Below are 12,565 nucleotides of genomic sequence, written 5' to 3'. Positions count from 1 at the left end.
CAGCGAGAAGAAGCTAACAGAACTCAAGCAGGAGGTCTTTGTCGGTCTTAGGGAACAGGACACGGGTGCTTTACAAGTTTTGGAGATCGGGGTTGGAGGTGGAAGCAACTTTAGATACTACCCTCCTGGAACCTCCGTCATCGCCGTGGACCCAAACCCTCACTTTGACCAGTATCTTAAAGAAAACTCGGACAAGTACCCGGATGTCAAGGTCAGAGGCTTTCAAATTTATGATGTTAACCGAAGGAAAACATATTGTTTTTGCTCTGTTTCTTCTGCTTCTCCATGCAAATAAGGTCAATGACCTGAGCCAGACGCCTGTCACTATGGTCACTAGTGTTGGGTTACATAATGTTGCAATTTTATAACAGAAGGGATTTTGCACATTATGCATTCGCTTGGCAAATGTTACCTTTCTAGTTTTTTTATGTTTACTTTTCGCGCGAATGACAGTTTCACAGATAAAAAATTCAGTCATTTTTTGTTATATTTTCCGTCCGATTTTTATTCAGGGTTCCCAGCTCAGTGGCTAACATTGCTTTAGAGTGGGACCCCGCATCATACATGAAAACATCAATAAATAGAAAATACAAAATTCATAGCTTACTGTTATGGTTTCATAAGATATCCTAAACGTTCACGTCTGCAGTAAATTAAAAACGCGTTGATTTTTATCGTCACCAGGTGACGAAGTTCATAGTCGCGGGGGCAGAAGACATGTCTGCGGTGGCGGAGGGATCTGTGGACGCTGTGGTGTGTACTTTGGTCCTGTGCTCCGTCCAAGACATGGACGCCTCAATCCGAGAGGTCAACAGAGTTCTCAAACCGGTAAACTTTTGCTTAAATAAATGTTCTATTTCCGATGTGTAATAAAATAAAAATTAGGTAAGATAAGTTGTGTGTTATATTGTTTCCCTATTGTTGTCAATGCATTTATTCCTCTTCTTCTGCAAACAAATAAGGTCAATGACCTGAACCAGACATCTGTCACCAGGGAAACTAGCAGTGTTGAGTAACATCATGTTACAATTTTACATCATATATATGTCATCATATATATGAATGTGTTTGAGTAAGAATTAACAGAGCAGACCATCTGCGAATGTAAACATTATGCATTTGCTTTGCGAATGTTACCTTACTAGTGTTTTGTACATATTTTCCTAGTGCCTGTGTGTCGTGTTGTGACTCAGGAAGAATAGCTACTGTCGACATGTACACGAATGTAAATTATACAAATATAACCTCCATCCTAACCAAAGCTTTAACTTCTAGACAACGACAACGGACATGCTTGGACAGTTATGCTTGGTCAAGTTGGTGTATTCTCTACCAGCCATGACGAAAAAATGACTTCCACTTAAAAAGGATGACACTGTGACGTCATTATCTGTAAAAGCTAAATGGTTTATTCCATGAGTGTTTCACAGGGAGAGGCAGGATTGTTGTGTTCTTTTTTAATTATGAAAAAAAGTGGGAGAAACCACACGGAATGCGTTCCCTTCCTCCGGTTCCTTGAGGAACGGTCATCAATGGCCGGGAGCCCGGAGCCCCAGGGGCTCCACTCCCGGCCAACTTCGCGCTCAGAAGGGAACGCTACCGCTCGTCATCGTGGCTTCTGCGTGCGTTCACGTTTCCGTGAGAATGCATGGGATACACACTATAGAAATGATCTCTAAAAGTATGGTCTTGGAGTGTTGCTGTTTCGTGCGTAAATAGGTATCAAACGCTTCAACGCATTGTAAACGGTTAAATTGTACCCAAACATTTGAGTTTATATTCGTGCATAAAAGTGGAAAAGGGGACAAACTTATGATCACAGTAAATAAAAACATTGAAATCAATTTCTCATGAAAAGTGCTTTACTTTATTTCTTCAACCTTTGCAGTTATTGAACAATAATATTCTAAATTATCAGTATACATAGGTAATTAGTTGTGTTGCATCACGGGAGAGCGGGAAGTTTAAAGCGTCAAAATAAACACCATTGTATTCGCCCTGGTTTTTTCGAGCACGTGTGTGATGGTGTGATGAAGATGAGTAGCTGACGGTAAACTCAAGAAGCAGTGAACGAGCCAAATTAGTGTTTGAGTTTGGGTTTTATCCAGATCCACAATTAGCCATTCATATTACAACTGAAGGGAAACGTATAAAGACATACAAAGTTAACAGCATATCAATTTTACTGTGTTCATCCCCTCACTCAGGGTGGAAAGTTCTACTACCTGGAGCACGTCCGGCACCCGAGCGAGTCGCGGGCACAGTTTGTACAGGACCTCCTCACGCCCGTGTTCCGGGTTCTGTCCGACGGCTGCCACGTCAACAGGGAGACCTGGAAACACCTGGACGGTGCCGGGTTCACAGAGGTCAAGTACAGGATAGAGGGGAACCTCAGGCCCAAGTTCATGACTCAGATTCTGTACGGCACGGCTACCAAATAGATAGACTGGGGTAATAACTAGCTGGGGTCCGGTGGCGCAGCGGTAGCGTGTTCGGCCCAGGCCCTAGAGGTCCCGGGTTCAAATCCTGCCTTTGTGCACTTAACACGACTCTCCTCACTTCACTCAGGTGTAAATGAGTACCTAGCTTTGGTTAGGGACGTCCCTCGGATATATATATATATATATAGGACGTTAAATGGAGGTCCCGTGTTTGGTGAGAGCCACACCCCACGCACGCCCACCGCATTTATTGAAAAGATTAGAGGACCTTCCCGGTGTGAGTGGTCTCAGGTTTGACATCTTGAAGAGGGGATAGTCACCTGTTATGTAATCCTTCCACAAATGTGGTAAATCTTCATAAACTAAAAAAAAAATGAAATAAAGACTGTGTTTAAGTAAGTATCAAGTTATCGGCCGATCGGAAACACGTGGAGGATGCCTGGTTGACTGAGGTCAAGTATACAGGATAGAGGGAAACCTCAGGCTCAAGTTCATGACGCAGATTCTGTACGGTTATCCTTTTTAAACAATTCGCATTGATTTTTCTGTAGAAAAGGACAGAAACAACGAGGGTCTTTTCATTAAAAAAACGACAGAATATAGAGATAATGTGATCATAATAGATCAACAATAGTAACAGAATTTCAGAAAGTCTAGAATGATGGCGTGATTCGTGGCGTTGTTAACAGTTTGCGTCGGGTGGTGTAGTGGTAGACCATTCGACTGTGAACCGGGAGACCTGGGTTCGAACCCGAGTCGTACCCGGGACATGTCTGGACATGCGCCTGACGTTGTGCCATTGGGAAAGGCACTTTACACGACTTCCCTCACTCCACCCAGGTGTGAATTGGTACCTAACTTCGGTTGGGGAAAGTCGTATTGAGGTCACCTTGTGGCGCCGAATGGCAGCCGCACCTTGCGACAGTTCCACAAAAATTGTGGAGAAAATATTTGTGTTATCATGTGTATTACTTGTTTGTTGTGATTTGTATTGATTATTATCATATAGCCAGAAAGCGTCGACCAATAAGAAGGCTCCATTCCACATTCCTTATGACGCCGTAATGTCACAAATAGAGTCAAAATCGGGTATTTATTCATCCCAATCCATACATTAAACAACCCAAATAATCACCCGCAGAACAGGGCTCTAGTTCTAAAAAATCCAAAAATAACTTGTGTTCCAATGACCTCGGCTGACTCCCATAAGAACACCTGTTCCCTGCCTGTGACCCAGATAGAAGACATAGAACGTGAACTCTACCCAGTGACCTCAGGTGACTCCAGAGGGAACTACGTTCTATGTTCTATTCAGCATGTGCATTGTATCACGTACTGCATCAGTTTGGATAGACTATCGTGTAAGCTGCGCTCACTTGGTGGCTTTATTCTGTGGTTATAGCAACTGACAAGGCTTTATCACACCATATTCACCTTAGGGCGGGACATTAACCCTTAATTATGTGATACCCTGCATACATTCAGCCGTTAAAGGCTGCGACTGCACGGTTACTGTCCATATTTGGACAATAAAAAAAAATTTTAAATTCAAAAAAGCTGTAGACGTGCCTTTATTATTTTGCCTGCACTCATATTATTCAAAATAGCAAAATTTAAGAAACCAACAATCTTCTGCAGATGAAAGCAAGGATGCTATAACCTCATTGATGAAAGTGCCAGTAGTAATAGGTTCTCCATCAATAAGGATATTAAAATTGGTTAATAGATTCTTTATCTTCTACAATACCATGGGGGGGGGGTACACTGTTAGGTGTTACTGTTATTACCACGCAACTGATTTATAAAACTAATTAGTTAGTCTGCGTGTCAGGAGGCAATTTTCTCGTACCTCTTGTTCATTACCAACCCTTATTGTGTAGTAATTGCTTAATGCATGAACATGTCACTTGAAGTTATTCGTCTGGGAAATTCATAACGTATAGTGCACAGAACCTGTTGCACTGCTTGCAGACAGTGGTACTTTTACGTATATACCGAAAATTATCTTTAAAACGACGAAAACATTTTCCTTAGCTGACCGAGATCTTATCCAGTTTGCTTACAGATCTGCGTTTCAAGGGTACCAACAAAAGGTATGTGACATGTAGTGTTTCAAGGAGCTTCCATTCGCGTTTTGGATGAATGGTTGACATACGAGTGGGCGGTATGTAGGAGGTGGGAAGGAAAGCGCAGCCATGTTGTTTTTGCTCCTCTTGACAGCTGTCTGTGCAGATTCAAGGGGTCAGCGTTCTTCTCAGTGTTACAGAACTGATAACGGGCGGGAGTGTGTGCCTTTCACAGGCAAGCCGGTTTTAAACTTTTACCATCCTACAGGTTTATGTGTCGTGTGTAAGGTCCAGAATCGGGATGGTGCTTCTACAAGTCCTTTCCCTTTTCTTGCTGGAAAAATGGCTGTGGCAATAAGAGGATACCCATTCCACGAACTTTCGGCCGAGAAACTGGCAAAGCTTGAGCGATCGGAGGTCGACACCTTAGCTTTGATAGACGCACAGATCGTTGATGTGAAGAACAACACTTTCTCTGATTTTCCCAGGCTTAGACGTTTGAGTCTAGATTCTAACAGGCTGACAAATGTCAAGCGGGCCTGGTTCACGGGTTTAGAGCCCCTCTTGGTGCTGATTTTGGCCAACAACAGCATCAAGCAGATAGAGCCGGGTACCTTCATGGACCTAACTAACCTTAGTCTGTTGGATCTAGATAACAACATGTTGCAGGTTGTAGACCCTGCCTGGCTCTTTGGATTGGAAGGTACAAAGATCTGTCTGATTCTGAGGTCAAATCCTATCAATAGCATTTCGCCAGGGGCATTCCAACACCTTCAGCTGACGACGTTAGACTTGAGGGATAATGATCTGTCTTCTTTGGACAAAGAGGTCTTGTGGGGACAGTCTTCGCTGTCACAGCTACATGTTAGCAGTAGTAGATTGTCTTCTGTTCATGGTGCAATGCCGCATCAAATAGTGTGGAGGTTAGATCGAAGAGTCCAAGAACGTTCCTCATCAGGACTACTATGGTTTACCAGTGAGGTTGAAGCGGCAGCAACAGTGGTCGTTGAGGTGCCCAAATTCCACTTCTGCGCCAGGGACAAAGCTTATTCTCATGAGCTATCATTTGGGTGGATGTTTGATCCATCACGCATTGAGGTGGGAAACAACGATATGAGTGCGAGAAATATCAAACCTGGCATATCATGTGGTGATCTGGATAGTTCACTGAGCACGATCTCCATCCAGTCCCCTTCTGTTGTCTTGGCTTCGGATGGCTCTCGATCTCTGACAGACCAACTGGACACCAACGCCCCTGAGCAGTGCAGGCAGGTTTGGGAAAGCGAAGGTGGCATTTCAGTGACCCTGTTGGAAAACTCAATCTTCCGTCTGATTTCTATGGCTACTGTTGAGAACACCGGAGGTGTTGCCATGACGTTTGCTCAGACACCAGACGCAAGCACATCCACCAACCAAGAGCCTGGCAGCAGCCAGAAGCACACGACAAACACAAATATCACTCATTATAACACAAAGAACATCACCTGCATTCTTCTCACCAAAGGGGAATACGCGAAGTTTTTCTTCACCTCGGTCCAAAGTCAGACCCACACAACAGAAAGCTCTTCCAGAATAGGCACTAAGCTATCAAGTAGCCTGACACACTACTCTGTAACTACAGAGAGAGACGAAAATGATGTGACGACACCGTCAAAACCGATGGACCAGTCTACACCTGAGGTGAGTACCTCACCTGGACCGGATCCAGAGGTGGGTGGGACACCAGGTTATGTTCTCATCCCAGTTGTTGTCTCGGTAGTGGTTGTTTTGGTCTTGTCATTCCTTGCAGTGCTGATGTGGAAAGTGTGTGCAGCGAGAGTAAAGTTTAACACTGATGATGACAGGGCACACGTTTGGAATATACCTGGCTTGCTGAGGTCTGCCTCTCGCCCTGAACGTTCAGGAAAGGTGCCGTCGGCTGTCGTCGTGTCCTGTAGGTCATGGCCCGCTGTCCTGCATTCCAGCACGCCTACTTATAGCGAGATTCCAGATGACGTATCTCGTGCTCAGAGGCCGCTGTCTGCTCTACCAGACGTATACCGGAAAATCCAAGACGACGTCATTTCCGGCATTGTAAGGTCAGCTTCTCTCCCGGCTTGCACTCTTAGGTTCACCCCAGACGATGCGGTATCCTGTAGGTCATTGCCGGCTGTCCTAGAGTCCATCAAACACACCTACAGTCAGATCCCAGATCACATAGCCGCTGCGCAGCGCCCCCTGCCGGCCCTCCCACGTACATCCTGGGAGATCCAAAATCACGAACTTCAAGCTTCTGCACAGCGCCCTTTACATGTCCTTACACACCACTACAGTCAGATCCCAGATCACATAGCCGCTGCGCAGCGCCCGCTGCCGGCCCTCCCACGTACATTCTGGGAGATCCAAAATCACGAACTTCAAGCTTCTGCACAGCGCCCTTTACATGTCCTAACACACAACTACAGTGAGATCCCAGATGATAAGGATAGTGGCCCCATGCCTTTGTACCTAGATGTTGCAGAGTTTTCGCTGCATGCTGTCCCAAGCAGTCAACAGAACCGACGGTCTGGAAGATCAATTGTTACATATGGATCGATTGGACACACCAACGCCCAGCAAAATATTTTTTACAGAAACGCTTCCCAGGTAAAAAGTATCATGAGCCGTCGTAGGCAGCTGAGGTCTTTGGTATCTCAGCCTACTGATCAAGTTGCAATGACGTACGTCAACGTCACAGATGCAAGGCTGTCAAGAGGTCAAGACGACAAGAGAGCTCATATAACCTATTTCTCACTGCCTAACATTTACTGGCCATGGGAGATCCCAGGGGAGGGAACCCGTAACACAGCACGGCGTGCGTCCCTCCCCACCGTCACACTACCTAACACCTACAGGCCATGGGAGATCCCAGGGGAGGGAACCCGTAACACACCACGGCGTGCGTCCCTCCCCACCGTCACACTATTTGACACCTAAAATCCAGGGGAGTTAGAATTTTCCAGGGGAGGGAACCTGTAACATAGCACGACGTGCATCCCTTCCCCTATATATAAAATACTAAACACCCAAATGGCTAAGGGATATCCCAGGGGAGGATACCCGTAACGCAACATTGATGAAGATGTTGTTTACCATCATTTTACTGTTAGGTGAACCACGTAACTGATATGTCAAATGAAAAAAAAACTATTTCCGTATGATTGGTCTGCGTGTCAGGAAGCATGTTCCTCTTTGCCTCTCGTACATTAACAATCGTTATTGTGTCAATTACCTATTGCATACACTTGTCAAGTCATTCGTCTGGTAAATAAATAGTGTCCGTACTTGCAGAGCCTGTTGCACTGCTTGTAAAAAGTGTTTTATGATGCCAAAAATTATCTTTATCACACTGAAGAAAAAAGTTCTCAGGTGACCGAAAGCTTAACTTTGATATTACTTCCAGATCAGCGTGTCAAGGGCACCAACGTATGTGACAAAGGTTTTGGATGAAAGGTGTGGGCAGTATGCATGTACAGGTGGAAAGAAAAAGGCAGCCATGTTGTTTGTACTTCTCTTGACAGCTGCCTGTACTGTGCAGCCTCAGCGGGCCCATGTTTGCCTCCGTGTAAGAGAGCTGGATGGCTAGAGTGTGTCTTTCACAGGCAAGCCGTCACTTCTCCCTGGTATATAGGTTTATGTGTTATGTGTGATGTCCTGAATGTTTATGATGCCTCTAGGAGTCCTTTCCCTTTTCTTGGTAGCGTAATTGGTGTAGCAATAAGAAGATACACATTCCATGAACTTTCGGCCGAGAAACTGGCAAAGCTTGAGCGTTCGGAGGTCCACACATTTTTTTTCAATTCCGAAACATGTAATCACAAGACGTGGTGACGACACACTCAAGTTTTTTCAACTTATATTAATGCCGACACCAACACAGGAACAGTACAATAATCATTTACACCTGAGCGAAGTGAGGAAAGTCGTGTAAAGTGCCTTTCCCAAGGGCACAAGATCGGTGGCATGTCAGGACTCGAACCCGGGGCCTCTGGTTCCGAGTCGACAACGCTGCCGCTGCGCCACACGACCCCACAGGTCCACATTTTAGCTTTGATAGATGCATAGATCGTTGAGGTGAAGAACATCACCTGTATTCTTCTCACCGGAGGTGAACACAAGAAGCTGTTCTTGACCATCCCCTTCCTAAAAAGTCAGACTGAAACAACAGAAACCTCTTACACACCTGGCACCAAGGAATCCGAAAGCCCGACACACTACCCTTATGCTACGGAGAAGGATGGCACATGTTCAAAACCGGTTAACCAGTCCACATTTCAGATGGGGACCACACCCGTGCCAGATCTAGAGATGGTTCAGACACCAGACCATGTTCTCATCCCAGTTGTCTCGGCAGTGGTTGGTCTGGTGATTTCGATCCTTTCAGGGTTAATGAGGAAAGTGTTTGAGGCCAAGGGGTAAACGCTGATGATAGGACCAGTGACAATGCACACATTGGGACAATCCCGACTGGGGTTACCTCTTCCGGCTTGCTGAGGTCTACTTCTATCCCTGCACGTTTAGGCAAGATGGCGTCGGTGGTTGAGGCAGTCTCCTGTAGATCATTGCCCACCGTCCTGTATTCCATGGAACATACTTACGGCGAGATCCCAGATAAAGAAGCCCGTGCTCATCATATCAGAGGTCTCTGCCCGGCGTCCCACACGTGCCTGTCCCAACACACATGTACGGTGAGATCCCAGATAATGAGCATAGCGGACCCATTCCATTGCATTCTAAAGTACACAAAGACGTACATCAACGTCGATCCTAGGGGAGGGAATACGTAACACACGACGGCGTGGGCCCCTCCCTCTTACACTACCTAACACCTACTGGCAATGGGAGATCCCAGGGGAGAAAACCCGTAACATAGCACGGCATGCGTCCCTCCCCACCGTCACACCACCTAACACCTACTGGCCATGGGAGATTCCAGGGGAGGGAATCCGTAACACACCACGGCGTGCGTCCCTCCCCACCGTCACACTACCTAACACCTACTGGCCATGGGAGATCCCAGGGGAGGGAACCCGTAACACAGCACGGCGTGCGTCCCTCCCCACCGTCACACTACCTAACACCTACTGGCCATGGGAGATCCCACGGGAGGGAACCCGTAACACACCATGGGAGATCCCAGGGGAGGGAACCCGTAACATAGCACAGCCTGCGTCCCTCCCCACCGCCACACTAACACCTGGCCATGGGAGGTCCCAGGGGAGGGAACCCGTAACATAGCACAGCCTGCGAAAATAGTTTTACCTTCGCCCAGAATGTTATATCTGTTTGTGTGTCTCTGTGCCTGTGAACTCAATTACTTGAAATTTGTTTGTGGGTAGGTTTTTCAAGATCTCAAAATGGACAATTGTACTGCAAAGAAAAATGGATACATTCTACCTTTCAATTACACACAAATTAATCAATGACTGGAATATTTTACCTAGTCCTTGTTCGGGACGATTGTTTCATGACCTACGAAGATTCATCATAAAATTAGGTTGAAAGATTCAAATAGATAAAACAGATAGAAATTGTCAATAAGTATTGAGTGGGAATTGTCACAGTGGAGATATCACTCGATCGATCAATCGATCGATTAATCAATCAATCAAGGAAATTGATAAGGCAATCAATCAATCAATCAATCAAGGAAACAGATAAGTCAATCAATCAATCAATCAAGGAAACAGATAAGTCAATCAATCAATCAATCAAGGAAACAGATAAGTTGCACAAACTTACTTAGTTTCCTTTCATTTTCTTGAGCTAATCTTTCTCCGCGAGCAAGGACATCTAACTCTTACCCCAAACATTATATGGATGCCTTTTCTAGCCAAAAATGTGTTTTCAAATTTATACAGGAATTGAAAACATGCACTAAAGGCAGATATACAGCCGTCTAGCAACATGCTCTTATATTGCACTAAGATATTTGGTAGAGGCGTGTTGTATTGGTCCCTAAGGCTTAGGCAAAACGTTTATTTAGGTTGATCTGAAAGGAACACGCTCTTTTTGTCGCACGCTGATTATCAATTATGAAAAGTCCCAGGTTAATTAGCCAACTCTGGAGACTAATTTTGCATAGAAATTTTAACCAGCCGGCGAATGATATGTATGTCTTTTGCCGACTAGATTCGAATTATTTGGTTCATTATTTTGAGAATCACAAGGGGGGTGGTTGAGAACACCGTTTCATGCCCGCGCGCGTCTACGTACATGTACATGATTGTACAATCTCCAGGCTATAAGTCGTTACATTCGCTAGCCTGGATACCAGCCTTTTAGCGGCCATTTGACTGGAAAGTTAAACGGCTGGCACTCAGGCTATGAAGCCTCATCATGCGCAAAAAACAGTTACACAATATGATTTTGGAAGTCATATGCAAAATCATATCCAGTTGCTTAAGTAACTGGTTTTGGCGTATCCTATTTCCTGGATGTCTAACCTTTACTAGCATGACCATGAATTAGTGGGATGTGGAGCACAAGCATGTCCTTTAAATAACGTGCACATTTCGGGATTTTCTTGATAACTGCTTATAACAACATAAAGACTGCGCTCACACAAAATTATAGAACAATAACAACGAAAAAAACTAGATTTAGAATTTATCTCAAAACAAGCTAGGCCTTAGGCGTGAGATAGAAAATATGACAGACAACAGTATGAAAAAAAAGTTGTTTTTTTTTCTAGGATTTTCTCTATATGAAGTCATGACTCTGAAACATAAGTGTTCAAAAGCGAAGAAAATATGAATGAACGAATAAGATACTATCTAGCGTTGTGTCCGATCTTTGGTGGTACCGGTAGAAAATACTTGCTGTATATAGCAAATTGTACAGCATTGTGCGTAGAAAGGCTATATCAGACGCATGTTAAAAAACTGGCTGTCATGAGCCTATAGCAGCCAGTCAAATAATGGGAGGTTGAGCTAAAATAATACATGTACCATACAGAATATTGTTAGCAAATCATCTGCAAAGTCTAAAATATTGTAACCGTATAGTAACCGATGAGCTGTAACTGCCTCAAATACTGTAGTAAAATGTAAATAAAAAACAAGCGGGGGCAAATTTTGAATGGCGATGTTTTGTAGTGATGTGTCAACTCCTCAATTTGACCACCGTCAAATCCCAGACATATCAAACTACAATTAAGCGGTGTGTGGTGATCTAGTCTCCGGATCACTGATCCAGTCTGGAACTAGAACCCAAGTCTGGAAGCTAAGTTGGAGGGCTATTGAATTTTAAAGGCACTACCACACTACTACTTTACAAGTATTAAACTTACACCGTAGCTCGTACATTCCATTCCATTACAGAACTGGGCTGGTGCATGCGCTGTATGAACATTTGTTTATTGTTTTTTTATTTGTTTATTTAACCAGAGAACATGTCGCTATGGAGGGCAGTTTTCAATGCACCCGGGGGGGGGGGGCGCATCCTCAAACACAATAAAATAATAACAATACAACATAAAGTAATCGCTGAAGGAACTTAAGTAACAGGAGAATAAGAGGTCCAAAATAGGCATACATCAAATAAATCACACAGAAATTAAATAAATGATAATTGATAAGAAATAATTCATGCTGAATTGTAAGTTACGTGTTCTCAAAGACACAGATACCGGCAACTAGATGTATAAATTTGAGGGGATTCATTCCTCAGCTAACCGACACCTTGGACTATACATTAGTTTCTGGGCCGTGATAGTGACATCTACCAGTTCTGTAGTCACAATCTTGTGAATCTTTATCATTTCTCCAAGCACAAAAAATGAACGAGTACATTTTTATATTTCACTGTAGGGCATGAAATATGAAAACTACATGTAGTTTCAAACTCACCATGCAGCTCATACTTTTCATGTTAAATGCTAGACTGTTCAGATATGATCTATGTATATTCATACTGCGACATGTTTTTGTGTCATATATACAAACCAGCGACTAGATTGTACAACAGAACATCTACATGTCTCTAAACTCCGATGGTGACATCTACCAGTTCTAGATCTGAACTCACAGCGTATCTCTA

At 44.2% G+C, this 12,565-nt stretch overlaps 2 protein-coding genes across 2 annotated transcripts in view; both read left to right on the top strand.

Annotated features, from left to right (window-relative positions):
- The window catches only part of LOC109487350, a 7,386-nt gene extending 4,945 nt beyond the window's left edge, over window positions 1-2,441 (top strand). The window contains exons 5-9 of the mRNA XM_019791331.1: window positions 4-211; window positions 685-828; window positions 1,168-1,172; window positions 1,521-1,638; window positions 2,208-2,441. Of these exons, the coding sequence (XP_019646890.1) occupies window positions 4-211; window positions 685-828; window positions 1,168-1,172; window positions 1,521-1,638; window positions 2,208-2,441 (709 nt within the window). The remainder of the gene's footprint in view (window positions 1-3; window positions 212-684; window positions 829-1,167; window positions 1,173-1,520; window positions 1,639-2,207) is intronic.
- Window positions 2,442-4,849: 2,408 nt separating this feature from the next.
- Window positions 4,850-9,646, top strand: LOC109487340 (the record flags this gene model as incomplete). Its single annotated transcript, XM_019791321.1, has 4 exons — window positions 4,850-5,179; window positions 5,285-5,800; window positions 6,548-7,442; window positions 9,339-9,646. Coding segments are annotated over exons 1-4 (2,049 nt in total), but the record flags the coding sequence as incomplete, so codon positions are not given.
- Between the last annotated feature and the right edge of the window lie 2,919 nt (window positions 9,647-12,565).

Source organism: Branchiostoma belcheri, unplaced genomic scaffold (genome assembly GCF_001625305.1).
Source record: "Branchiostoma belcheri isolate BF01 breed outbred unplaced genomic scaffold, Haploidv18h27 scaffold111, whole genome shotgun sequence".
NCBI lineage: Eukaryota > Metazoa > Chordata > Leptocardii > Amphioxiformes > Branchiostomatidae > Branchiostoma > Branchiostoma belcheri.
The sequence above is the reverse complement of the archived record's forward strand: the minus strand, read 5'-3'. Positions and strand labels throughout refer to the sequence as shown.